Source organism: Hyla sarda, chromosome 1 (genome assembly GCF_029499605.1).
Source record: "Hyla sarda isolate aHylSar1 chromosome 1, aHylSar1.hap1, whole genome shotgun sequence".
Lineage (NCBI taxonomy): Eukaryota > Metazoa > Chordata > Amphibia > Anura > Hylidae > Hyla > Hyla sarda.
The window spans coordinates 453,971,189-453,997,953 of NC_079189.1; the positions used below are offsets into that span (position 1 = coordinate 453,971,189).

A 26,765-nucleotide genomic window follows, 5' to 3' on the forward strand; every position below is an offset into this window, starting at 1 on the left:
ATTTGGGTATCCTTGTAACCATATGGACCTACAGAATAAAGATAAGGTGTAATTTCTACCGAAAAGTGCACTGCGTAGAAACGGAAGCTGTAAAAATTAGCAAAATGGTGTTTTTTATTTTTTTATTTTACCCCACATATAAGTTTTTTTTTTTTGTTTTGCTGCAGATTACGTTATAAAATAAGTGATGTAATTACAAAGTACAATTGGTGGCGCAAAAAACAAGCCCTTATATTATATGGGTCTGTAGGTGCAAAATTGAATGTGTTATGGTTTTTAGAAGGGGAGGAGGAAAGAATGAAAGTGCAAAAACGAAAATAGTTTTGAGTCCTTAAAGGGGTTCCCCGCCCCCAGACATCTTATCCCCTATCCAAAGGATAGGGGAGAAGATGTCTGATTGTGGGGGCCCCACCTGCTGGGGACCCCCACGATCTCTCCTGCAACACCCCATTTTTCAGCTGCACAGAGCGAGGATCGCTCTGTGGCTGATGACGGGCAATGCAGCGGCGGGACCCCCACGCTCAGACATCTTCTTTAAGATTGTATACAAAAAGAATCCAAAATGACACCTCACTGTACATCCTGCCATCATGGCTACATAGTGTCTACATATGATCCTAACATGATAACGGCGTACTCAAAGTACCAATCCACCACACAAAAAAAGAAAGAGTAACTAAATGCCGCTTAAATAAATAGAATATCTTTATTAAGTAAACAAAGTATAAAAGCATAAGACCAAAAAATGGAGCTGAAATAACTGAGGACCTCAAGAGCATAGGCCGAGCAACAGTACAGAGACACGGACAATAATATAATAATCTGGGAACAACTCTGTGGAAGTTGTATGCGATGCACCTACGCACTGAAAAAGTGTCCTATGTAAACACTGGGAACCCCGGCTGGGTAAATCTTCCCTCCGGAAAAAGGCTCCCAGTGTATTACAGTGTAATGTGACTACACCCTAAAACTTAGCGAGTTAAGTGTCTGGTAAGCAGGCTCTCTGACCTCTCCATGGCCAGCATGGCTTTATTTAGAGTCTCTTCCTTTTTGTGTACAGTAAGTGACCAGTCAACAAAACCAAGGCGAGAAAGGAGAAGTCCAGAAGACCGTCCCTCAGACTCTTCCTCCACAGACATTCACCTCTTATATGGTATTTGATAGAACGTTTTGACATTTGGTTCCACTTTCTTTTTTTTTTTTTGTTAACCTTTTGGTGTTCTGACATCATCAAGTTCTTCACTATCTGCTCCTGATAAATGCCACTGATTGTATAAGTAATATCAAATTCCTCAGGGATTTCCTCTTGGGTGAATCCTTTATACTTTAATTCATACATTTTTGAATGCCTCCAATTCCTGATGGTATCGATTATGGATCCTAAATCTGCGCTGGTAAAGTTACTTTCTGTTCAGCCCTTGCTTCCTCACTATATTTAGTGTAGTTCTGGCATTATATGGATGGATCAGGATGAGTAATGCTTTATCACATATCTAAGTAGAACGTGATGTATACATGGCAATATGGGGACTCCGATTATAAGCAGGCTGTCACCATCGAGAGGAATAAAGAAGTGTATCATCAGAAAACAATGCTGCTGCTGATATGGTAATGTATGAGGGTCTATGGAAATATATCTAAATTCATTCTATGCAATAAGGATTCATTCTACAAGAAAAATACATTACTCAACTGTGGGGAAAAAAAATCCCAAATCATAATTTATATTGTCAAGTCAGGTCATGGGACTGTAACTTTTGCTATGACTAGGACAAGTGATTACAGAAAATCAGTTCTCATTGTGTAGATGTGACAAGTGATCTCTGAAGGGTGTCTGAACCTGATGGAAATAGAAGTATAGAACATAATTCAGTTAGATGTCTAGATAATGCTATTCACAAACTGCCTACAATGGCCTAAATCATAGAAAAACTTTACCTTTAGGAATGGGCATGCCATCACCTACAGAAGTCCTATATAAGATCACCAACTGTAGGAGGGGGCTTACTAATAATTAACAGTTATACATACACCCCCAATCTGACTTTACATCCTGTCTAAAAAATTTCAGATATGTGACGTTTGTAAACTTTAGTTTCTGAAAGGAAGCGGTCTAAAATTATGTAAAGTATGGAGTGGGCTCAGGAGTCCGCTCTTTACTTGTTGGGTGCCGGCTATCAACAGCTAACACTCAACATCAGTGACTCGCTTCAATGCTGGTCAATTCAGTCTCTAGATAGTAAAAATTGTCAGCTCCATCTAATGGGTTTTTTAACTAGTACCATGCCTTTCAGGGTTCCAACTAACTTTTTCTATTTGTTTAAATATATAAATCTTAAAAACAGAAGAAAATTTACACATTTGTTATTGCTGCATGCAGAAATTATCAAACTATTAAGATGTTAATGTTATTCATCCCACACTGAGAATGCCATAAATGAGGCAAAAAAATAAATAAATCCTAGAATCATTTTTCATTTTTTTTTTAAATTAACATAAGAGACCAGAAACTCTCATCTGCCTCTGTGGTCAACACAAAAATCTTGAGGTAAAATGATCTCACTTTTACAACATGTCGATAGGCCCGCCCTGTTTCTGGGATATCAGGGTTTGTAGTTCCTGTAGTGACTTATTCAGTAATCAGTAAGAGTGGGACTTTATTATAATAACTAAGTTAGTGTGTACTTTTCTATTAGGGGGCATTTAAATGAAATGGCCGGGAGCGTGTTCAGCACTTAATTCGCTCCAGCCATACAATAAACACCCACTCTCCCTCAATTTCCCTCATTAACCCCTACTGACTCTTTGCTACTATCCTGACATACCATCCAAATGTTTATAATAATCCTGGGCGCAGTTCTCGCTTGCTGCTTCCACATGGTTTTCAGTGTTGTGAGGTCCCCTACAGTGTCGAAGCTGCTGTTGGTCTACTCCTTCTTAGTACTGAACAACTCTTCACTGCTCTGCCAGTGTACTGAAAACAGGAGGAGCCACCAGTGTATGCGGGAGTGGAAGTAGAAGAGAGGAACTACAGAGGACTTGGGAGGAGAAGAACAAAGGCAGCATCGACACTGAAAGGGACGGTACAGCACTAAGAGCCATGCAGAGGCAGTAAGCAGGGACAACTATGCCCAAGATTATTATCAACATTAAGATGTTATAGATGACAGCAATGGTGTCAGTAGGGGTTAAAAGAGGGAAGTTGAGAAAAGGTGGATGTTTACAGTATGGCTTCATGAGTGCAGTCAGTGCTGAACATGTCCCTGGCCATTACATATGCCCCCGTAATAGTAAGGCACACATTAACACTGCCCCTATTACAATTATGTTCTACCTTCTGACTGGTTACTGAATCATGGCAACTACAAACTCCAATATCTCAGCAACTGGGGGGTGGGTGGTTGGGGGCAATGGACATACTGTAAAAAGGTATGTGATCAGCCCCTAAGCTTTCTAAAAACTCCTTAATACATTGCATTACTTATCACAGATTATTACCTAAAGCCCACTCTGGCATTAAAAGGGGTACTCTGGTAGAAAACTTTTTAGTTTTTTTTTTTTAAATCAATGCCAGAAAGTTAAAGAGATTTGTAAATTACTTCTATTAAAAATTCTTAATCCTTCCAGTACTTATTAGCAGCTGCATACTACAGAGGAAGTTCTTTTCTTTTTGGATTTCTTTTCTGTCTTACCACAGTGCTCTCTGCTGATACCTCTGTCCATTTTAGGAACTGTCCAGAGCAGCATGTTTGCTGTGTGGATTTTCTCCTGCTCTGGACAGTTCCTGACAAGGACAGAGGTGTCAGCAGAGAGCACTGTGGTTGTGACAGAAAAGAAATAAAAAAAAAAAGGAAAGAATTTCCTCTGTAATATACAGCCACTAATAAGTACAGGAAGGATTAAGATTTTTTAATAGAAGTAATTTACAAATCTGTTTAACTTTCTGGCATCAGTTGATTTAAAAAAAAAAAAAACTTTTCCACTGGAGTACACCTTTAACATTTCTACTGGTTGTCAATTAGAGACACCCCTAACACTTTAGCAAACGTTCTATAATGCAATGAGACAGTTTACCTACATCCATTTATAGAGCCTCATGTAGAGATTACAATTTACAGAATGCAAAGCACCAGAGCAAGCTTTTTGTAGACAATGAGCCAGCAAGACAATGGGCCTCATTTACTAAGAGTGTTGTGTAGGTTTCTTTGTGGGTTTTAATTCCCTACAATTTATTTTCCATGGTATTTACTAAGGTTTCCCTACATTTTCCACTTTCCCTACACTTTGCTATTTTTACACATGCTCTGATCTGTAGGGCTTTCCTCAGCTGAAATCCACCATATTTTATGTGGAAACCTTAGTAAATATGTAGTTTTTTTGTGAAAATGTCAGGAACACACCCCTTTTCTGAGACCATGCCCCCTTTTCCGGTGACCACACCCTTTTTTCGGGTTTTCTTAGCAAAATGGAGAGTTAGTCGGGATTTTTCAATTCTGGCGCAAAATCTGACGCAGACAGAATTTCAGGCGCAATGCAATTGTCCAGAGCTGCACTCTGATGATTTCACAGCTGAACTCGCTCATTGGCAAAACATGTCGGGTTTGCAATAGTAAATGAGGGCCAATGAGCGAGTTCAGCTGTGAAGTCATCAGAGTGCAGCTCTGGACAATGTAGAATGAGCTCAGGATCAGCACAAGACAAGCAACAGTGTATTTATTACAACACATTTCACGTAGAATAATTCCATATACAAATCCTACAACAGTGTGCAGAGCTGGCCATTTGCTTTAGTACAACCAATAAGTATAATAAAAAATCTATATCTTCTGTGATAAACAAAAACAACTGGAACAATTTTGCAGATGCAATCTTTATCATTGGGGGAGATTTATCAAAACCTGTCCAGAGGAAAAGGCGCTGAGTTGCCCATGGCAACCAATTAGATTGCTTCTTTCATTTTTGAAAAAGCCTGTGTAAAATGGAAGAAAAAATCTTATTGGTTGCTATGGGCAACTTAGCAACTTCTCCTCTGGAAAGATTTTGATAAATCTCCCCCAATATGTGTATTTATTCATGTATATGTATGTTTCAGCATCACTTCCAAATGGCAGGAGATATTTAGACAAAACTTGGTGTACATGCTACTTATATGTAACATTAACCCTAACCCATCCCTATTTGTAAGGGTCAGGTTTTTTTTGGGGTCTAAAGTCCAATGCAATGCAATGTAAGTCTATGGGAGTTCCGGTACCCTAGTCCACAAGCGCCGCTCTGCATCTCCTAGTGAGTGTGTCCATCCTGCTTAAAAGCCACGCCCCTTCCACATGCCATGCCACCACGAGACAAGGCCCTTCTATTTTTCAGATATTTTTTTGCTTCAGCTGAAGGTCAAAAACACCATTTCCGCCCTGTCCTTCAACCGCAATCTCTTCATTACAGCTCAACCCCATCTTACTCTACAAGCAAGGACAGGGATGGAGTGGGCATGACGTCATGACCACAGCCACCTAATGTTCAGAATGCTGGGGTGCCGGCATGGAGAATGTGGTGTGTAACAACCGGACCCCGTGATCAGACATCTTATCCTCTGTCCTTTGCATAGAGGATAAGATGTCTAGGGGCAGAGTATCACATTAGCACCCACTACAATAAAGGGGTACTCCGCCCCCAGACATCTTATCCCCTATCCAAAGGATAGGGGATAAGATGTCTGATCGCAAGGGTCCCGCTGCTGGGAACCCCGCGATCTCTCCTGCAGCACCTCCTGTCATCTGGTGAGATCACGAGGGAGAGATCACCAGTCAGATATCGCAGGGGTTCCCAGCAGCGGGACCCCCGCAATCAGACATCTTATCCCCTATCCTTTGGATAGGGGATAAGATGTCCAAGGCCGGAGTACCCTTTACCTTAGACTTATTTATATTTTATACATTTAAAGCAGCATCCCTTCTGTCTGGAACAGGAACAGCCCCAGCTAGTAAAGTGCAGCGGCTGGGAGTGTAAAAGCCATACTTTGCAAACTGCTAAATTTTGCCTTAAAGACTCTGTAGCAAAAATATAGGCTGCTGGGAGTTTGTTTTCTTAGCAGCTGTCTAGTTCTAAGCTTAGAATCACCTGCACTTCTAGCTAAATAATAATATAATATAGTAAAACATTACAAATAAATATTTTCATAAAATGACCAGAAGTAATATGGGCCTCACAATGCAATGTGTTTCCTGGGTGTGAGAACGCTCATAATCAGGTGAAATTATGAAGTCCAGAACACAGATCCCAATGGCCCAGTACACCGACACAAGCCATACAGAGATCAAGCATTCAATTTAACCTCTTAATGACCGGCAATACGTCTTTGTGGCAGTCCTAAGGGTACATATTCTAGCCCGCCGTGTTTTCACTGAAGGGCTAGAATAAGCTTGTGCAGTGACATTGACCTCTGCCCTTTCCTAGACCTCCCAAGATTAACCAATAATATCAGATTCTTCAAATATGTCCAAGACTGCAATCATATGTTCTGTGTAGATGAGGCCCCAAAATTATTACTTTTGGTGCCCCCTCACCCCCCACCCCCCAGAGTCAGACACTCCACAATGCAAAAGTAGTTTTCATTATTCTACTTATAGTGAATTTATCATTACAAAATGATCTATTGTTTAAATCAAGTTTTTGTTAATTATTTTATTCATGTGTTAATGAAAGGTAACACTCATATAATAAAGCTGGAGGCAGATAACACATTCACAATAGGTGATGATCAGAGCTCATGTCTTTCCCTTCACAGGTTAGGTTGGGTTCACATCACGTTTTTGCCATACTGTTTTCAATCCGTTTTTCTAAAGAAAACCGTATGGCAAAAAAACCCGGATGGAACAGTATGGGAAAAAGTAAACAGTATACTGTATACTATTTTTAATGGGAGGGGTCTTGGGTGGGGACTTTAGGATGCAAATGCACATGTGCAAAGTAAAAACCGTATACGGTTTCCCGTATGGAACCGTATACATGTGCGTATCCCATTGACGTCCATGTTAAAAAAAAAAATGTATGCGGTTGCAGTACCGTTTTTAAACCGGAGACAAAACCGTGGTCAACCACGGTTTTGAGTACGGGAGAAAACCGTATTGCAAGCAAACCGTAAGCAACCGGATGCATCCAGGTGCATACGGTTTTCAATTATTTGTCTATGTATATGGTTTTAAATACGGTTCCATACATTTTCAATAATGAAAACGTATATGGGAAATGTACTTGAAAAACGTGGTGTGAACCCACCCTTACAGAGAATGTCTCAAAACTCTCTCAGAAGTCAATGAGTCATTTTCAGACACTATGTGGCTGCTGTAAAGTAAACCTCTCAACTGCTGTAAACAGAGCATACATCACAATTAGCTTTCTGACAGTTCTCATCAAAGTCATGGGTATGACACTTCTAAAAAAAAACAAAAACATAAGCTGATTTTTTTTTCTACTGAATATCCCCCCCCCCAACACAAAAAAGCTGAAAAATATAACCTGCAATTCAGTTCCCTTTGCTAGCATAAACCATAAAAGTCAATCAATCTGAATGAAAGAAACATGTATAAAATAAGTGTAATTTCCCCCCAGAAATAGAAGATTTCTCGTTGGAACCATATTTATTGTAGGCATGTAGACAGCTTCCTGACCTTTCTTCCCGCACATGCCTTCAAGTGCATTTTTTATTTGATTTCAAATTTTTCCTTTGGCAAGTGCATTAGATCAATACAACTTACGCATTTTTTCTGCATCCCTCACAGCACTAACTGGATTTGAAAGGAACATTTTCTTCCAAATGTAAGGTGTTACTGAAGGTTGGTCACATGCTGGGCTAAGGCTTACAGAAAGCAGAATCATCGTTTTACAGCCAGCAACCAAATATATGCAATTCCAATTAAAAAGAATAAGAGTAAGGACTTGTACTTGTTTGCAGCAAAGTATCATTTGCTTATTCTATAGCTTCAATAATGGAAAAAATGTAAACGTTTTTCTATAGCTACTGATTATACTTCTATACGTCATTCCTACATGTTTAGTAACTAAGTTTTTCTGAAAACCTGGTAAGTTGTTCTACAGAAATAAAGTATTAGCAAAAAGTGGGACATAGTAGGCAGTAAGTAGACAGATCTTGCAGTTGGCGTGTTTGATATAGAAAGAAAATGGGCAAGATTAAGCTTTGGGGTGTTCCTAGTATACAGAGGTTAGTACCTTCACACTGGCACAAGGAAGGATAAAAGGTGAAACAGTGACAAGGTCATGAATACCCAAGGTTCACCGAAGTCCATGGAAAGCAATGACTTCAGTGAAGTCCTACAGATTCTACGGAGAAACTATCTTAAAAAGTTGGGGAGAGAAAGAATTCACATCTGCACTCACCTGTTGCAAACTTCACTTTATTTCACCATCTTCATGTAATGAAAAGCCTCTAGGAGGCCAGAGGATGCGTTTTTTGCCGCAAAACCAGCTGTTTGCCGCCACCCGCACAACTTCGGCTGCTGAGCTCCTTTTCCAGGCCGGCTTCTCATTACATGAAGATGATGAAATAGAGTGAAGTTTGCAACAGGTGAGTGCAGATGTGAATTCTTTCTCCGCTCATTCATTACAAATGTCTTCCTTTCTCATGCATCTTGCACCCCTATTTTCCGGACATTACTATTCCCTGCTCGGGATATTCCCTATGTACATTGCCGGACCTCACCTTTAGTAGTGCTGTTTTATTTTTCTTTCTACCGTCTCTATATTTATTAAAAAGTTAATGCTGGTTAAGAAAGAAGGATGTCAGAACACAGACTGTATCACAGCTTGCTGTGTATGGGGTAGCAGAGTTAAAAATTGGTCAAAGTGCTAATGCCAACCAATGTCCACCATCAAAAATGCCTACAATGAGAAAGTGAGCATCCGAATTGGATAATGGAGCAATGAAATAAAGTGCCTTAGTCTAGTGAATCACATCACATCACATCACATGGATAGCTCGGTATGTGTGCCTAGCTTACAAAGGGCATAAATGGTACCAAGATGTATGATGGGAAAAAAGACAAGCTGGTGATGCAGTGTGATGTACTGCAGAATAAGTGTGCATGACAACTTATTGTCATGCAAACTGTTACCTTGACCTTTAAATTTAATGAAAAGCAAGTGTCTAATCAACGATGGCCACAACTTCCAGCTTAGAGGACTTGTCCACTTTGGCCAACTTGTTATCAGGATTCCTTCACAATAGCCAGGTAATAAAGTCTCCCCCTGCTTAGACCTCAACATGACAGGTGTAACTTGTGGGGAAATCTGGAAGGAAGTATTTATTTCATTGCAGTGCTGTCACATGTGAAATAAAAGGGTTACTCTGGTGAAAAACAATGAGGGGAATTTATCAAAGGCTATTTCAGAAAGTCATTATATGAGTAGTTTCTTTTTTGCTTTGGTTTTTCTTTTGTGCGCAAAATTTATCAAAATGTTGCATGACTTTGGTAAATTTTGCGCACAAAAGTCAAACTTTGAAAATTACCTTACATACCTTACCAGGCCCATTGATATTGTTTTCAAAAGACAGGATTTTATTTGCTTTGCTGTGCAGTATTATTTACTACTGTGCGACTTTTTTTGCGAATGTCGCTATAATAAATTCACTACTACTGCAAAGTGAAATATTGAAAACTTGCTTGCCTAGGGTTTTGAAAAAAAATTGCTTAAAAGCCACTGCCTTCATAAAGTCGCACGGAAAATTGCTTTGGCGCACATGCGACAATATATGCGCATAGAATAAGCAAAAAAGTCCCTAACCAGCTTTGATAAATTCCCCTCAATATTCTTTAAATAAATTGGTGCCAAAAAAGTTAAACAGATTTGTAAATTACTTCTATTTAAAAATGTTAACCTTTCCAGTACTTATCAGTTGCTGTATGCTCCACAGGAAGTTATTTTCTTTTTAAATTTCCTTTCTGTCTGACCACAGTGCTCTCTGCTGACACCTCTGTCTGTCTCAGACAAGAGCAGGAGAAAATCCTCATAGCAAACTTATCCTTCTCTGGAATCTGTTTAACTTTCTGGTGCCAGTTGATTTAAAAAAAAAATAAAATAAAAAATAAAAAGTTTTTCACTGGAGTCACCCATTAAGTATTACTCTAAGACAGGGGTCCTCAAACTTTTTAAACGGGGGGCCAGTTCATGGTCCCTCACACCGTTGGAGGGCTGGACTATAGATAACAAAACATGAACAAATTCCTATGCAAACTTATATATCTTAGTGGACTACCACTTTAAGTACGCAGCACAGTTCCCCCCACATTAGGTTGGCAGTATAGATCCCCCCACATTAGGTTGTAATTCCCACACATTAGGGTTGGCAGTACAGTTCCCCCACATTAGGTGCAGTACAATTCCCCCACATTAGGTGCAGTACAATTCCCCCACATTAGGTGCAGTACAATTCCCCCACATTAGGTGCAGTACAGTTCCCCCATTTTAGGTGCAGTATAGTCCCCCACATTAGGTGCAGTATAGTCCCCCCACATTAGGTGCAGTACAATTCCTCCACATTAGGTGCAGTACAATTCCTCCACATTAGGTGCAGTACAGTTCCCCCACATTAGGTGCAGTACAGTCCCCCCACATTAGGTGCAGTATAATGTTCCCCCACATTTGGTGCAGTATAATGTTCCCCCCACATTAGGTGCAGTATAATGTTCCCCCCACATTAGGTGCAGTATAATGTTCCCCCATATTAGGTGCAGTATAATGTTCCCCCCACATTAGGTGCAGTATAATGTTCCCCCCACATTAGGTGCAGTATAATGTTCCCCCACATTATGTGCAGTATAGCTCCCCACATTAGGTGCAGTATAGATCCCCAAATTAGGTGCTTCATAGCTCCCCACATTAGGTGCAGCATGTTCCCCCACATTAGGTGCAGTATAGATCTCCAACATTAGGTGCAGTATAGATCCCCCGAATTAGGTGCAGTATAGCTCCCCACATTAGGTGCAGTATAGCTCCCCACATTAGGTGCAGTATAGATCCCCCAAATTAGGTGCAGTATAGATCCCCAAATTAGGTGCAGTATAGATCCCCCACATTGGTGCCCTAAAACCTCTTTACAAAGCCGTGTATAATGGCGGAACATGTTGAGGGAGGCCGCGAGTAGGTTTTAATATACAGTGAACGCTCTTCCCTCACAGTGTGCATACTGCAGGTGCACACGGACAGATTAGAAACAGTGATGCCAGAGTGGCACTAAAATGATTATAACTATGGGAAGAGAGAGACACTGATACTTTTAACCCATTAATTCTTTTGGTGTTTTTGTACTAATAAAGATTATAGTGTTTTAAATATATGGGAAATATAGGGGATTAATGGATCACCTCTTTTGGTGATCTTTTGGTTAATTGGTTTAAAACAACCCTCCATATATTGGTCCTTAAAGGGGTAGTCCAGTGGTGAAAAACTTATCCCCTATCCTAAGGATAGGGGATAAGTTTGAGATCGCGGGGGGTCCGACCGCTGGGGCCCCCTGCGATCTCTCTGTACGGGGCCCCGGCTCTCTGCCGAGATAGCGGGTGTCGACCCCCGCACGAAGCGGCGGCCGACACGCCCCCTCAATACAGCTCTATGGCAGAGCCGGAGATTGCCGAAGGCAGCGCTTCGGCTCTGCCATAGAGTTGTATTGAGGGGGTGTGTCGGCCGCCGCCTCGTGCGGAGGTCGACACGCCCCCTTCCCGCCGGCTGTCGGGGCTCCGTACAGGAGATCGCAGGGGGCCCCAGCGGTCGGACCCCCCGCGATCTGCAGCTTATCCCCTATCCTTAGGATAGGGGATAAGTTGCTCACCACTGAATCACCACTGGACTACTCCTTTAATTGCATTATGTTCCCCCACATTAGGTGCAGTATGTTCCCCCACAATAGGTGCAGTATGTTCCCCCACACACATACAGCCTCCATCCATACAGTGTATGGCTGGAGGCTGTATGCCTGTGTTCTGCCCCACTTCAGTGCTCTGACCACCGCTCCTCCGGTCTGGACATAGCAGTAAGTCCCGGGACCGAAGGAGCGGTGGTCGGAGCACTGAAGCTGACGTGCCGCTGACGTGCCGCTAGTTCTAACATTTTTCACCAGTAAAAAATTACCTTGGGGGTTGAAAAGAGTAAACCAGTATTTTCATGACATATTATTGCAGCATTCCCCAGTATATCCCTTGCCAGCACAGGTATTTCCAAATCCATAGCCTATAAAGACAGAATGAAGAATGAATTAAGGAATGCAGATTACTATTTATTAGGATCACATTCAATGGCCTTCAAATTAACCCTATCTGATTATGAGGATCTAAGAAGAACACAAAATACTGCCCATTTTATGAACAGAGCTCAAAGCAGTAATGTCACTTACAACATGCTGTGTTAGTGTACCTAGTAACATAATTTATGAGGCTGAAACATACGTCAATCCAGTTTAGACTATGACACTGCAATGTTGATCCCATCCCCATGAGGGTTGAAATCAATTTCCTATATTTTAAGAAGGGAAATTCATTTCCAAATCCAAATCTGGCAATCAGAATAAATCCCTGGATCATCAACCCTTGTCCAGCCTCCAGTAGCTATAACCTGAAATATTGTTACACTTCAGAAATGCATCCAGGCCGCTTTTGAACTATCTTATAGTGTTCATCATGACCAGCCCCTCTGGCAGAGAGTCCCATAGTCTGATTGCTCTTACGGAATATCCCTGCAATAGCGTGGAATCAGTTTTTTTCCTAAATGTAGAGGATGTCTCCTTATAATTGTTTCAGTCTTGAGAATAAATAAATCATGGGAGAGATATTTGTACTACCCCCGCCCCCCCCCCCCCCCCACTCCGATATATTTCTGCATACTTATTAGGTTGCCCTTTTTTACTAAACCAAATAACTTCAATTTAGAGGGTACTGTAGTCCTCCCATTCCCCTTATTACTCGGGTTACCCATTCATGAACCTGCTCCAGCTCCATTGTCTTTTTTGAACACTGGTGCCCAGTACTGTACACAGTATTCCACGTGTGGTCTAATGATTTGCATATACAGTGGTGAAACTATTTCCTTGCAGTGTCCATCTCTACTCCTTTTGATGCACCCCGTGATTTTATTTGCCTTGGCAGCAGCTGCCTGACACTAGTTGCTGAAGTTAAATTTACTGTTACAGTCTAAAACTCAAGTCCTTTTCCATGTCAGTTTAAAAAGACACAGTCCTGTCTATACAGGACAAAAACCAAGCCATGAGAAGGAAAGATCTGCCTGTAACACTCAGAGACAGGATTGTACAGAGGCACAGATCTGGAGAAGGATACAAATAAAAATTCTGCTGCACGGAAAGATCCCATGAGCACAGCGATCTCCAAAATGTTTAATTAAAGAAGTTTTAAACAACCAGGAAACTTTTTGGAGCTGACACTCCACCAAACTGAACAGACAGATAGCAGAGAAAAATGGCAGAAAATCCCCAAATTCAGGAGTCCGAACCTTGTGGCATAATCCCCAAGAAGACTGGAGGCTGTAATCGCTGTAATCACTGTCAAATGTGCTTCAACTAAATAATGAGTAAAGGGTTTGAATACTTATGTCAAGGAAAGATTTTAGTTTTTCCTTTTTAATAAATTAGCAAAGATCCTGTCACTATAGAGTCCTTAAATAGTAACGTTTACTTATTTGCAGTAAAATTCAGCTTGCAAATTTAAGTGTGAACCGCGATTTTGTAGACATGCCATGGCCCATGCCTTAAAGGGGTACTCGGCTGCTCAGCGTTTGGAAGAAACTGTTCCGAACGCTGGAGGCGGCGCTGGGAGCTCGTGATGTCATAGCCCCGCCCCCTTAATGTAATGCCCCCCTCAATGCAAGTCTATGGGAGGGGGCGTGACAGTTGTCACGCCCCCTCCCATAAACTTGCATTGGGGGGGGGGCGTTACATGAGGGGGAGGGGCTATGAAATCACGAGCTCCCAGCGCCGCCTCCAGCGTTCGGAACAGTTTCTTCCAAACGCTGAGCGGCAGCGTACCCCTTTAAGGTCAGTACAAAGTCATTACCTCAAGAATGGCCGCTGACATCCCCTCAGACAATGAGCTATTCACCACCGCAAAGCTCCTTTTTATCAAAGCCTGTAAGTCTGCCTGTGGTATTTCATCAATGAGGTGAACTCCATCAACACTGTGAAAAATGAACATGACATTATGGATTACAAGGTGTTAACTGCACATTCTACAACACATAGATAGATACTTTATATATTGATTCTTCCATACGGAACAGAATGTACTGTGTAATATTTTAACAAGCAATACTTTAAATCCCATGAAAAGTTTCTGCACATCCTGAATACTCAGAATTCTGAATACGTCAGATTTAAGTTCACCTTTTCAATCATCCTTGTAAAGAAACATCCTTTGCCGCTACTTTTAAAGAGTAAACTGAGAAAATTGTATACATAAAAAACTACACAAGGCATTTAACCGTAAAATGTCTGTAGCTTTTGCCTTGGAGGTAGTAATGCCACAATCATGTTTACCTATCTGCGTACACAGGCTGCATTTCCAGCTATTTATTTCATGATACCATGCTATATACTGCAATACTGTACACAGAAAGTAACACTCACTTCATCCCCTGTTCCCAGTGGAGCTCACAATCTGATTTATGTATCACACATTAGAAATCATAAGGCATGAAAAAATTTGCCCTAAAAAGGTGAAATTTCCCTCTCGATCTTAACTGATGATCAGAACTGGATAAATGTTAAAAAGAAAAATGTTATACGTTTACATATTTATTATTTATTTATCTGTTCTAAGAAATCATGTGAAGGCCCACAGACACACTATGATCTGTATGGAGATCTCTTGAGTCTCCCTCTGACAAATGATTTCAGGAGAGAGAAGGATTGGATACGTTGCATTTTAACTGCCTGATCTTTTTGTTGTATTTTTTTTTTGGGGGGGGGGGGTCAAGACGCCACCTAAGGTGTCTGGCAGCGGCTTGCCTTGCCTGTCGTCAGAATGTGTGAATGGTCGGCCAAGCTGAACTTTCCAGTGCATGGTGTGAACGGGAGAGAATGAACATTTGGCAGAAACCTATTGAAGGTGTACGGGTATCTCAGTGTACTTGACGATTCTAAAAACTGTTAATATGTCCAAGAGACATGTCCAAAGTGTTGATCGGTTGGAGCCTAAATGTTCAGACCCTGACCATTTGTTAGAACAAGCCAGGAGAAAAGCAATGCAATACACTTAAATTGTAAGTTTGTCTCGCTTGGTGCGCTCTTCTCCCAACTAGTTCTAGCTATGGTTGTGGTCCTAACACTCACACCCTGACTTTACAATATGACACTCACACCCTGACTTTAAATAGAAGTGCCCTTTAAGGCTTTTTTGGTGACATCACCTGCTTTTGCTGTAACCAGCTTCTCAGGTGACTATTCCACTTCTTAGCATAAAGAAGCTTTGTCTTGTCACCTCTGGAGACTGAACCTTTTTTTTTGCACCGGATAGAGCTAGTGCCCTTGGCTTTTGAGGGAATTCCATGTGGAACAGCTTTTCACAGCTGTTCTATGTGGATAGCGGATAAGGTAATTTTCGCCAGAGTTCTCTTTTAAAAGGGAATCATCATCAGCATCATTATAACCCACACTAAGGTATTGGTATAGACTTGTCGTGAAGGTGAAGCTGATGACAATGGTACTTCATTTTTTTTTACCCCCACCATGCCCAACCCCACATGCAGGAAAGCAAAAACAAAAAGAAAGAAGAAAAAAATGGTACTTACTGTTTGATGATCGGTGCCTGTTTTCCTCTGATACTCCCGCTTTTCTGGATGTGCAAATGAAAAAGCTTGTGACGTCCAGCCTGCACCGTCTTAGTACCGCCCTCCCTCGTCCGAGGATGTGCATGCGCAATTGTTACTGATAGGAGATAAAAAGTGAAATCTCTCTGCTCATGAGAGAGATTTCACAGCAGAGGAGAGGGGTCTAGATGCAGAGTGGAGCTCCATTCTGCAGTGGAGGAGGATAAGCCAAGGGGAGGAATGGGTTACTATGAGGATGTTGGCTTAATGTCACAGTGCACTTTGAACTTGGGAACACCCCATATGCTCCAAGTTCCTCCATCTGCATATCCAGAAAATTGGATCAACTGATCATCAAACAGTAAGTACCATTGCCATCATCGCCACCGGCACTATAATTCTATACTAATAGGTTATTGCCGGTGATGTTAATGACAGATTTCCTTTAGTAAATTTTATTTACACATCGGGGATAAGAAAAAGAAAAATTGGTAGACTGGCCACCTATAAAATGCAGGATCAACCTGGAGCACCTGGAGAACACACATCAGGTCTGAACCTAGGGGAGACCCCAGGGTGCTGTGCACCTCTCCATATTTGAATACACAAGTCACATTTTACCACAAAAGCTTTAATTAAAATTGCAATTCTAGAAATAACAATTTGCGTTACATTTCTGATAATCTGCTATTCAAAACATAATACTCTACAGCACATGCACAAACTAAAATACTTACTTATGAAGCTGGCCTTTGACTTCATCTGTAAATAATGGGTCTACCTGTGGTAAAAACAAAACACAATGGGGCCAAATAGATGCAGTAAAATACAAACAATAAAATCGATACTGCCCATAAAATAGAAATGTGTAAACAGAGGCTAAATAAAGAAGGCAGGGAAGAAGAAAAGAATTCTGTGAAGCTCCAGACCTAGTAATGAATTAAAGCTTATTAACCAAAACAGCCAGATGGTGAATGAGATTTAAGTCTCTGGTAAGTTTACAATAAATAGTGTTCTATTACTGTTATTTTTATGGTATGTAAATAATAAGATTTGCACATTGTTTAAGAGGAATTTTGGACCCTTCCTCACGTCCCCCAGAGTGCATTGGAGGTGGGGAGCTGGCTGACCGAGCTCCCCTATTTCATTCATAAATCACCATGCTAATGAAGGTCGTGGGTGACCACACAGGGAGCATAGGGCTCACCCGCAGCCATCATTAACATACTAATTAAGGGCAGGGCTGACGGGAATATGGAGGAGACAGGGGAGCTTGGCTAGCCAGCTCCCCGCCTCCAATGCACACTGGGGCTTATTAGGATTAAAACTATTTACAAGCATAATGCAGCACCTAACCAATGTTTTTCAGTGGGTAACCCCTCTGTTTTACAGCTCTTCACCTGCATTATAACCCAGTATACTGGCTTTAGTAAGGATGAACTAGCTGTAAGATTCCCTTTAAATATAAAATAAAATAAAAACATCTAACTAATTTAACCAGCTTATATTTAATGCAATAAATAAATAGAAGGAGCAAAACAACATTACCAGGCATACATTTCTTAGGTATACATAAATGTGCATTGTGATTTCTGTACTATGTATCAGACAAAAAGACCACCTTTGTTCTGGTCTTCAATAACAATAACATTACTGGTTATGTATACTAGATTTATAGGAACAGAAGGTTGATCCAGGAATTTATTCTGACTGCCATTTTTGGAGTCGGGAAGGAATTTTTACCTCTAGTATGACGTTTTTTTGCCTTCCTCTGGATCAACTCAACTCAGTAGGGACTTATTAGGGTTATAGGTTGAACTTGATGGACTCTGGTCTTTTTTCAACCTTATGAACTATGTAATTATGTTAACAATTTCTTTCAAGTGCATATAACTAAGGAGATTTATAACATTTACTTTCTCGAGTCTTCTTTAATTTCCTGAGCTGGTTAGCCACCAAAGGTACAATTTTACTTCAGAGTGACACTAAAGTATAACCAAGGCCAAAAATATACCTTTCACAAATAAAGCGGTCTGGTAAAGCGCTCTCTTTCACGAATAAACCGGTCTGGTATTACTGGAATTTCACTCAATGTCGTTTAGTAAGAAAATAGTTCCGAGGCTACTTATTGCAATGAGCACGTGAGGACATCAAGTGTTTGCAGTGAACAAAACTGCTCCCTAAATGTTAATTCTCATTTATTGCCATATGATGCTGGGTTACATGACACTGAGAAACGGTTGATGTAGTCCCACAGAAGGGTGTTCGATGTGGCGATTGTAGATGTCATTGCAACCTTGTTAAATCACTTTCTAGAAGATGTCGACACTATGTGAGCACTTTTCACATTTGGTTCTTGAAAATGAAAACTGTGCTGTGATTGGTTTATATGGGATGTGCTGTGATTGGTTGTTATGGGAAACTAATCCAGTTTTGCCTTGATTTTCAGTCACTAGTCATTTACTACTGATGTTACTGTAACTACAGGCCTTTACTTCTGCACCATCCTTTTTGAATCACACTGTAGTTTTTTTGAAGAATTTCGGGATGATGTGTCCTGTTATCCTGCAAGGTTTCCCATAAATCTATACATCAATCTGCTCAGCTCCTCCTGCTCTATAACACAATGCCTACAGTTTGGACTGCATTTTCAACATGATATTTTCCCTTTGACCATATTAACAGCACAAAAAAAGTTCCCTTTTTTCAATATAACATGGAATGCAGATCTCTTGCTCCAGGTGTAAATGGAGCGGAAACAAACCAGCTCGGCTGTTGCTCCACTTATTTAACTGGAGACTACCGAAGATAGTAAAGTATAGCACTGTGATACCACGGCAGTGCTGATATTAGTTACCTGGAATCTGTACAAGAAGCTAATTCTTAATAGATAACCTAATGTCACAATAAAGCCATGTTTCCCATAGCTTTGAAGGTCAGACAGAATATGCAAGGAAAACATTTAAGAGTCATTTCTTGAAAAGGATAGAGTCATTATGGCTTTAGCTCAGGATGTTAGGCACAAAAAAGCTAAACACTCAACAAACAATTCAGATAGCTGGAATAATTATTTAGGCAGCAAGCATAGTCTACTAATGGAAAGTGTTGGGAGCACTCTACCATTGCACATTTATCTTCCATGCCGCTTAACTTGTAAATATTTTTGTGTAGCAGAGTGTAAAGAAATGCACAGGAGAAAATTGGATATCCTATATTGTATAATGAAAACATATGTTGTGAAATTAGACTAGAAAGACCTAATGAGCAGACGTGAAATTATATTTAGATTTGTGTATTTAGAGCTTAAGATATAAAAGAAGCAACAAATTAAATGGGTTCTCTAAGAATACATAAATAGGCACAAGACGACTGTAGTACCTTGAAGTGCTGCTCCACATGGACATCTGTTTTATGTTATCTGACATTCTTGTCAATGGCTTCTAAGAGGCCGGACACACACTGACACTTTGTCAACAGAGAAATGGGTCTGCTATGGATTGTACACAACTTCATCGTTTTCTTGTGAGGAAACTAAAAAGTTGCAAACCCTTACAAAACCTTTTTGTTAGAAAGCTTAAATGACTACTAGCTGATCATAAGGTATCCTTCTGCTAGACCTCCAACAGTCACCGGTGATCTACAGTAAGTGGAAACCAGTAAGCATTCAATTTCCCCTAGAGAAACACTGTCTATATAAGGTACAGGTGTGCTGGGTACGCTAGAGCAGGACCTCAACTTGTAGGCACTTCACCTACTTAAAGTAGGGGCTCTTCCATTTTATAGTCTCCCCTAAAAGCTCAGAACTCCCTAAGGGTAGGGTCACACAAGCCGTATTTTCCTGCATATTTGCTACTGTCTATTTGTCTACCCATTGAATTCAATAGGTAGGAAAATACAGTATTTAAAAAAGGTTTCCTAAACCAACTACGCTGAAAACATCTGAACTATAACAAGATATTATTAATATATAATGTTAAATTAAAATGGTAAAATTAAAATCCAATCTGCACATTAACACCACCGGCAATGCGTGACATTAAAGCCATGGTGATAAGACCGAGATGTTTGGTGGAACCCACCTCTGTAAAATTTTTGTAGGCAAAATATACATTTTCATTCAGAATAAAAAAGGCAACAAGATTTTTAATTCTAAAATGCTTACTTGTTTATTAATAAAGGTAATACTTACCATTGGCCCAATAATAGCCAAGCAAATACCTGGTTCCCTTTCATGCCACTCTAGGAGAAAGTAATTGGCAGTACATTATTGACTGAATAGAAAATGTCAAGTATGGAAGCAATGAATCATTCACTGTGTGAGTTGTGATTGAGAATGAACTGGCAGATGATTATTGCGATTAGACAAATCTTTTTAAGGGTAGGGTCACATGTAGCCAGGTAGCTCTGTGTGTCCACTCGTAGTGGCGGATTTCCCGCTGTAGAAATCCACCGCTACAAGTGCACACACAGAGTTACCCAGCCGTAGTCGGGAGCTTGCTCTGCAGTCCCTCGAGTCACATGGGGCGCATACTTCGCGCTGTGGATGCGCCCCATGTGACCCTGCCCTAGAGTCAGAAAAGTTACTACTTCATAGTAAAAGATTGTACTGAGAATCATACAATGTATTACAATGCTTTAGAAGTTCTCCACCTGAATTGGAAGTTAAAGAAAATCAAAGATTAAGACTAAGAATGACATAGTGTGACTTCTGCCAGACTGCTTTGCCCTATATATGCTGCTAGCACAGTGCAAATCCATCTCTGAGCTGATCACCTCAGCTGTGTCCAAGACCATGATTCCAGGCACCGAACAGAATTGTGCACTGCCAAGAGATGGCCTCCTGATGATAGTATAGGGCCAATGCTCACTGTATCAGTCAGTTAAAGGGGTTATCCACCATAAGGTGATTTTAGTATGTACCTGCCAGACAGAAATGGACATACTTAGGAAGGATCTGCGCTTGTCTTGGGGCTAAATGGCTATGTTGTGAGATTGCCATAACACTGTGACTAGCTTTTTGTGAACTGGCATTTCCTGTTTGAGTTTTCTTTTTTGCCTACAAATCCCATAATTCCATTTTCCTCCCTCCCCCACATCAGTCACCCCACCCATTGAAACATAAATGAGCTGCATCCATTCAAAAGACCTGTGGTTTTCAATCAGGGTGCCTACAGCTGTTGCATTATTTGCAGATTGCTCTGTCTCCCACCAAGCGATCCCTCCACCCATTGAAGCAGACAGGCTCCCTGTCATCAGCTGACTAGTGAGGTCAGGTCTCGGCCACATTGCAACCTGGGAAAAATCTGAGACAACAGTCATTTTGTATGCTGTTAAAAATAAATATTGGGGTGAAAATCAAATAAGAATTGTGAGAAAACCGTCACACACAGGTACAGACACCATATTATGAACTACACTAACTTTACAGCCCCTAATAATAAAAAAAAAATCCTGGAATACCCCTTTAAGATTGTCAGCTAGTGAAGCACATCGGTTATGTCAGACTTTTATTAGTTAGTTGTCGGCTGAAATTTACTCTGAATTTGGATCATTCGCCTTTTACATTTTTCTTGCCTTAGTATTTTTTTTAAAGACATATCCTCGATCTGCCAATGCCGTGTTTCTTGTCAAATGTTAATACTAATAATTTTATGATGACCGATCTAATGTATGGTGGCTCATTTCCATCTAATATGCATGTGTCTATAATAGGATAATCAGGGAGCATGACCTTAGCAACAAGTCTTCCTCAAGCTAGCCATACACATTAGACCTGTATTGGTGGGACCAGCTGACCATCTAATTGTGGTCTCTTGTAAGGGAAGAGAAGGATAGAGAATGCTGGATTTCTACTGCCCGATCCTCCTGCACTCACGGAGGATCACCACCACCAGGTGTGTGGCAGAGACTTTTCCACCTCTTTCCATGGAGAACTTTGTCACACTTAGCTGTTTCACGATCCCCCCAAGCCACCCTATGTGGATGGCCAGCTTAACCCTACTAAGATCTTCAGCACAAGAGAGAATTATAAACATAAGGTGGGCAGGCTTAGCAGGTCTACACATTTGTCCATAATTGTTAATGTCATTTATTGGTGGAGAACTTCTTGTAGCTTTCCTTGTATGTTAAATCAAACCAATAGATTACTGTTAGTAGACACATGGATTATAGCTATAAAAGCAGTGCACATTGTGGAGTTAGATACTATACATAGACAGACACTGCTGAAAACTATAACCCTCCATGGAAAAGCATGTATTGTACAGCCAGAGAGCAGCTTTGGTCAGAGACAATCTTCGCATCCTAAAGCTAAATGAGTATCCTCCCACCAGTCTGTCAGGAGAGCAGTCACTGTATATTAACAGAAGAAAACACTTATTTATTGACCATACAAAACTGAATCTTCTGTTAATTATGGCATCTGAATATGGAAAAAATCGACAATCGACATGGAAATTCAACCAGCAGTGTTATATGGTTGTTATAGTTTATGGTGATTTCTTTTTGTAATGTTTCATTTTAACAATTATATTAGAAAATACTCTTAAAGGGGTACACCGCTGCTCAGTGTTTGGAACATACACTGGCTGTCACGTAGACCTGCATTGAGGGGGCGGGGTGTGACGTAATGAGGGGCGGGGCTATGACGTCACAAGCACCCGACGCCGGCTCCAGCGTTCGGAACAGTTTGTTCCAAATGCTGAGCAGCGGAGTACCCATTTAAAAGCGTGCAGTTTCCATCCTGGCCACTAGGCCTAAAACTAAGGTGAGACTTCCTGTTCTGTACGGATAATGTTCTGTCTCCTCCTTAACACAGACAGGAGAACAGTGAAAGGGAACACCAGTGTATAGATAACACTGGACCTATTACCACTCACAATAGCTGATGCTCAGAGATCAGATATCACTTCCCTGAGAATTAATCTCTGCACAGGTCACAGAGCATGCCCAGAAAATGGGCCAATCTATTGTGTCTATATCAAGGGGAATGGCTGTAAAGTATATGTGTAAATGCTGTTAAAAACAGCCAAGCAAGATGGCTGCTCCCATAATAATCTACTAAAATAAAAAAAAATACAATCATACAATAGAAATCAAATCAAACATGTTCCAGTGTCTGGATCTTATCTGTAAAAAATAAATCTAGGTTAAACATTTACTTTAAACGGAAACTGACAGCTGGTTTACCCCACTAAACTTATTACACAGGGTTATAATATGGGTGAACTGGATTAAAATAATGTATCACTTACTCTGTTCAGTGGTCCCATTCCAGAATTATTGCCCCCGTTGCTAATATGTTAATGTTGTCCCTTGCGCAATGGAGGTAGGAGATAAGCTTTCCCACCTCTCGAATATGCCTAAATCTTCACTCCTAAATCATATGAGAGTTAATACCTAGAAAAGCAGAGCGCAGGCACCACTTGCTCTTCTCCACTTTCACCTCCTAATAGCGTGAGAGCATATGCCCAAGGTACCACTCCCTGGCTACACCCGACATCAATAGGAGGTGAAAGGGCTTATCTGAGCACTGAAGAAGGAGGCAGGGAAGCTCGGAAAGCTGGCTGCCACCTCCTTTGTGCAAAGGTCAGCATTTGAATATTAGCAAAGGGGGATATCAGTCTGGAATGCGATCATCAATCGGTGTAGGCGATACATCATTTTAGTCTGGTTCACACGCACTATAACCCTCTGTATAGGGTTATAGCTGTTGGTTTCCCTTTAAAGTAAATGTATAATCCAGAAATGACAAATTTAAAATGAGTTTACTATTATAAATTTTTTTTTCCATATAAAAAAAAAATCCTGAAACATTACAGTTTTCACACTACCCATTACTGGAGCATACACAGATAGGCTGATGTCTTTTTCGATTTACCAAAGTATTGAACAATACCGCAGAGCTGTGATGCCCCATTTACAGGGCATATTTTCTGTTGAATCAAAGCCTCAAGGGAAGAATAGCTGGGGGATACCTCTAGTTTAGTGGTAAGATGAATAAAAAGGTTGACCAGGATTAGAAAAAAATATAACTGTCTCCTTTTAGAAACAGCTCCACTGGTGCCTTCAGTTTGCATGTGGTATTGCAACTCAGTTCAGATGAAGTCAACACGGTGTGATGCCATTTATGGAAGAAAGCACAAAGGGAGGCTGCTGTACTATATTTTTCCAAGCAAAATTCTGCAGGGAAAATACGTAGCTCCTGCCTCCGCAGCACCGACAGCTTTGAAAGCAGATATTCATCTCTGCTGTTCTCCCTGGTCATCTGGATCATACAGTTATACAATTATATAGGGGTAAAGTGTGTTGTATCAGTGACTTCTTTAACGCTGTGTGTGATTTCACCTGTATAATACTTATGTTCTTTGGGGGTGTCTCAGCGTCCTTGGCACATCAGTTTGGAGCGGAGTGTAATATACTATATACACATCCTGAGTGTGGTATTGGGTATGCACGCTGATTGACATTTGATATGCATGCTCACTGACATTGAGCATACTTGCGCTACAAGTCCTCGTTGTGCTGTTATACTTCTTTAATTCTAAGTGACATCAAGTTCATCTCTACACATATATAAAATGAGAAAACAATTATCTAAAAATTGCTCACATGTGTCAAACAAAGAAGCAAGGTCCCAAAATAACATCAAAATAATGTTGGGCGTACAATGAGGTCCACAGGATGGTCTGCCATGACTCACACTCATTGAGAACGCTACATGGCATAAAGCATTAGATGTATTTCAAAGCCATGGTAACAGCAACGTTCACCCCTAGAAATCCCAATTGCAAGGTAGGAAGTAAATCCTTAGAGGTAATACAACAAATTCTATTTTGTAAAGTGAATGTGCACATTAAAGTGAAAACCTTTCTTGATGATGTACAATAGCCCAGAATTCAGATGTAGCTGAGCAGGAAAACACAAGCTGAGCTGATGCCTGCTATTACAGCTGCAGGCTCTGCTATATGTATTGTGCTGTTTATCATAAAAAGAAGAAGACTCACCTGCAAAAGCCTCAACCAGGTACAGCGGATCTTTAACCCTTCTGAGACCACAAATTAACAGGAAAATGTGTGATTCTCCTGGGATATACGTCATCCCTACAAATCAGAACACAGATGGTTAATTCAATAAATAGAAATGCATTTTTATCTAAGCTGCCAGGATGAATACTAGCTACAGCCTGGAAACCAGATTAAAAAGAAAAAAAATTGAATAGTTTATAAAAGCCACACAACATGGCTATAGTGTGCCGTGAGACCAAATCTACATGATATTTACCACGAATGGCCTCAGTTTAGGATGTCATTATTGACAGTTCAATATGTTTAAAAAAATAAATAAATAATAAAAAATCTCATGGTCCAAAACCACTCCACAAAACCATGGCCATCTGCGGTAAATGCAGTTCTGCCGCTAGGAACATGTGAACTTGACCTGAAAATCAAGATTCATATGTATAACAACCAATCACATATGAATCTTGGAGTCACTGGAGTATCCAGAGGAGCAAAAACAGGTTTTCTATGGGGTGAGTGCCGCACCGGTAACTGGGACAAACTGCGGACACAGAGGTTCAAATAAAAAAGGTTTTATTAAGAAACGGACAACGTGTTTCGGGAGCATGTGCCCCCTTTTTCAAGTCTATATGAATACACCACAGTACTTGCTTTTATACATAAAAAACATTTAAAGAAAAAAGGAAATGGATTGCACCATGATATCAAAGCAGATCAAAGCATCACATCCTGTTCACATTGATACAATGACAACGTTCACAATCACATGTTATTAAAGCTCAGTGAGCACATATGAACCAAGCCATGGTGTATGCATGTTTTGTTTGCTGGAAAAAAAATCCACTTGACAAATACAGACAGGTATGTTCAGATTTTAAAAACTAGCTTATGTCAAGCATAGAAAAGCATATTGCACAGTGTGCAGAAGTAAGAACAGCTGGTGATCAACTGTACAGGAAAGAGATAAACCAACACATACCATCCAGGTAGATGTATGTGATTGGAGTAGAAAGTAGAATCCTGCATCAGGATTATAATCCTGAAGGCCCAGTAGCCCAGTAAACAAAATTGTGCATGCAGGGGGTAATCAGGTTGTTGCGAGTGGGAGATGGCAGAAAATACGGGGGATACCGCAAAATCCCAGGCATATCCCACAAACCTTTGAAATGCCACAGGGGGCTGATGAAATGGCAAAAGAGGGTGATAAAATGTTACAAGGGGGTAATTAAATGGCACAGTGGTACTATCCTTAAAAGCTGTTTACGGGAGCAGGTGGGATTGAAATACACACCTAGTGGGAGCAGGTGGGTGGTAATGGACAGAAATCAAGAGGAAGCAAACAGGAGCGGAATTAAGAAAATAGTTCAAAGCAGGGCTCTAGTACTAAGTCCCCAATCATTTGCCCAGCAAAAAAAAAAAAAAAAAAAGATAAATGTAGCCAGCACCTATACCAAATACACGGGTGCACGCTGCTGTGGCAAGTACAAAACATGTAAAAAAAGAAAATGGCAGCAGCACAAGTGTGCTTTTTTTTTTTACATGTTTTGTACTTGTGCACCCGTGTATTGGGTATAGCGTGCACCCGTGTATTGGGTATAGGTGCTGGCTACATTTTTCTTTTTTTGTTTTTGCTGTGCAATTTGGGGGGAGTGGCTCCCTCTGTAGCCGTCCATCCCCTCCACTATTTCACAGGTGGTGGTTTGGATTGATAGTGGATCCAACATGTCACCCATTCAGAGGCTGCATGCCCAGCAGAGGTGGGCCACCTCCGCGTGGTGGATGGGGGGATACGTTTTGATCAAAAAGTGCGCTAAGAGCCTCCATTTTGTTGACCAAGTGTGCTGCTGCCATTTTTTTTTTTTTACAGGTTTTGTACCTGCCACAGCAGCGTGAACCCGTGTATTGGGTATAGTTGCTGGCTACATT

General features: G+C 40.7%; 1 protein-coding gene across 3 annotated transcripts in view; it reads right to left on the reverse strand.

The window, feature by feature from the left end:
- GLT1D1 (glycosyltransferase 1 domain containing 1) overlaps positions 1-26,765 on the reverse strand; it is a 135,440-nt gene that overhangs the window by 17,758 nt on the left and 90,917 nt on the right. The window contains exons 7-13 of one of the 3 annotated variants that reach the window (XM_056533625.1): positions 24,825-24,920; positions 20,009-20,058; positions 16,557-16,600; positions 14,070-14,190; positions 12,139-12,237; positions 9,126-9,300; positions 1,782-1,840 (exon numbers count right to left, since the gene is read on the reverse strand). In XM_056533625.1, coding sequence (XP_056389600.1) covers positions 1,797-1,840; positions 9,126-9,300; positions 12,139-12,237; positions 14,070-14,190; positions 16,557-16,600; positions 20,009-20,058; positions 24,825-24,920 — 629 coding nt within the window. In that variant the 3' untranslated portion in view covers positions 1,782-1,796. Of the gene's footprint in view, positions 1-1,366; positions 1,841-9,125; positions 9,301-12,138; positions 12,238-14,069; positions 14,191-16,556; positions 16,601-20,008; positions 20,059-24,824; positions 24,921-26,765 lie in introns of those variants that run through there. The other 2 variants (XM_056533645.1, XM_056533636.1) reach the window with 2 other exon arrangements.